The sequence below is a fragment of the Myotis brandtii genome, unplaced genomic scaffold (assembly GCF_000412655.1).
Source record: "Myotis brandtii unplaced genomic scaffold, ASM41265v1 scaffold661, whole genome shotgun sequence".
Lineage (NCBI taxonomy): Eukaryota > Metazoa > Chordata > Mammalia > Chiroptera > Vespertilionidae > Myotis > Myotis brandtii.
The window spans coordinates 149,014-150,616 of record NW_005370568.1 but is presented as its reverse complement, the minus strand read 5'-3'; the positions used below and the strand labels follow the sequence as shown (position 1 = coordinate 150,616).

At 47.3% G+C, this 1,603-nt stretch overlaps 1 protein-coding gene across 1 annotated transcript in view; it reads right to left on the bottom strand.

The window, feature by feature from the left end:
* Positions 1–1,603, bottom strand: part of LOC102261137 (membrane cofactor protein-like) — a 143,281-nt gene that overhangs the window by 110,921 nt on the left and 30,757 nt on the right. Inside the window, exons 6-7 of the mRNA XM_014528936.1 lie at positions 1,059–1,253; positions 679–772 (exon numbers count right to left, since the gene is read on the bottom strand). Of these exons, the coding sequence (XP_014384422.1) occupies positions 679–772; positions 1,059–1,253 (289 nt within the window). The remainder of the gene's footprint in view (positions 1–678; positions 773–1,058; positions 1,254–1,603) is intronic.

Here is a 1,603-nt window from a genome sequence, read left to right as displayed (position 1 = left end):
CTTAACTGCCCCCCCTGCTGGCCTGGTCCCCCCTTACTGCCCCACCTGCCAGCCTGATTGCCCCCAACTGCCCCCCCCCGCTGGTCTGGTTGCCACTAACTGCCCCCCGGCCGGCCTGGTCACCACTTACTGCCCCCCATGCCAGCCTGGTTGCCCCCAACTGCACCCCTCTGCCAGCCTGGTTGCCCCTCACTACCCCCCTCTGCTGGCCTGGTCGCCCCTCACTGCCCCAGCCCCTGCCGGCTTGGTCGCCCCTCACTACCCCCCTCTGCCGGCCTGGTCGCCCCTCACTGCCAACCCTGCCAGCCTGGTTCCTGTCAACTGCGCCCCCTGCCGGCCTGGTCACCCCTCACTGCCCCCTCTGCCGGCCTGGTCGCCCCTCACTAAACCCCCTGCCGGCCTGGCCACCCCACACAGCCTGCTGCTCAGTTGTTTGGTCGTGATGGCCCCTGGCTCTTTATATATATAGATAGCATTATACAATTCTGCTTTACTTCAATGGAAATTTCCTTCTACTCATTACACATCTTTTTGGTCACTATAAGAAGCCCAAGAGTTGATTGGCTATGAGTACAACTTCTCACACACAAAGCAAAATTAAATCAACATTATGGGAATACTTAGAAGAGAAGCAAAACAAAAATAGAAGTAGAACATTTACCTATTTCCTCTACTTACCCCTCATTACAAGAGTAGTTAGCCTGTGTACCAAGCTGAAAAGTTCCTTCTACGTGGCCATTTAGGGGCTCTGCTGGTTGTAGACATGATTTTCCTGAAAGAAAAATGTAATAGTTGTTGTTTGATACAAACTCCAAAACAGATCTGAATCAAAACCAAAATTCCACATTGCTCTATTGTGAGAATAGTATTTTTCTTTCTTTAACTATTAAAAGGCCAAACTTAAGATTCACATTTACCCAGACAACCAACAAGAAAAATACATGACTATCTAAAACCTACATCCACATGAGAAAACCATCATTGTAGTAGCAGAATATGCCGTCTAAAATGTATGAAAATCTTTAGAGCAATAAAAGTAAAAAGTCTTGTGTACTTACTTGTACAGGCCTCCTGGAGAGGAGGTGCCCACGTGCCATCAGGCTGACAAACAGTGGTGGTGGGACGAACAAGAGGAACAATAAGCCTGAATCCTGGGCGACACTCATATTCTACTTCGAACCCAGAACTTACAGGGGGCTGAGGATTACCCTTGGCTTTCATAGATTCATATCTTGGTATCTCATCACAGGCATCTGGGCATGAGAGAATAAGACATGAAAGTCAAGTATTTTCTCCTTTTCACCAGCCACGGATTCTGGCCTGGCAGCCCGCAGGTCCTTGGTGAGCTTATGGTTTCTTAGTGAATAAGGCGAATATTCATTCAACAGTAAATTAAAGAGACAGCAGCAATATTTTTGGTTTTAAAATGTACTTACTGGTGTGCGTCCTTCCCCAGTTTTTCTCATTTCATTTCACACTCACCTGTCCCCTAGGACAGTGGTCGGCAAACTCATTAGTCAACAGAGCCAAATATCAACAGTACAACGATTGAAATTTCTTTTGGGAGCCAAATTTTTAAACTTAAACTATATAGGTAGGTACA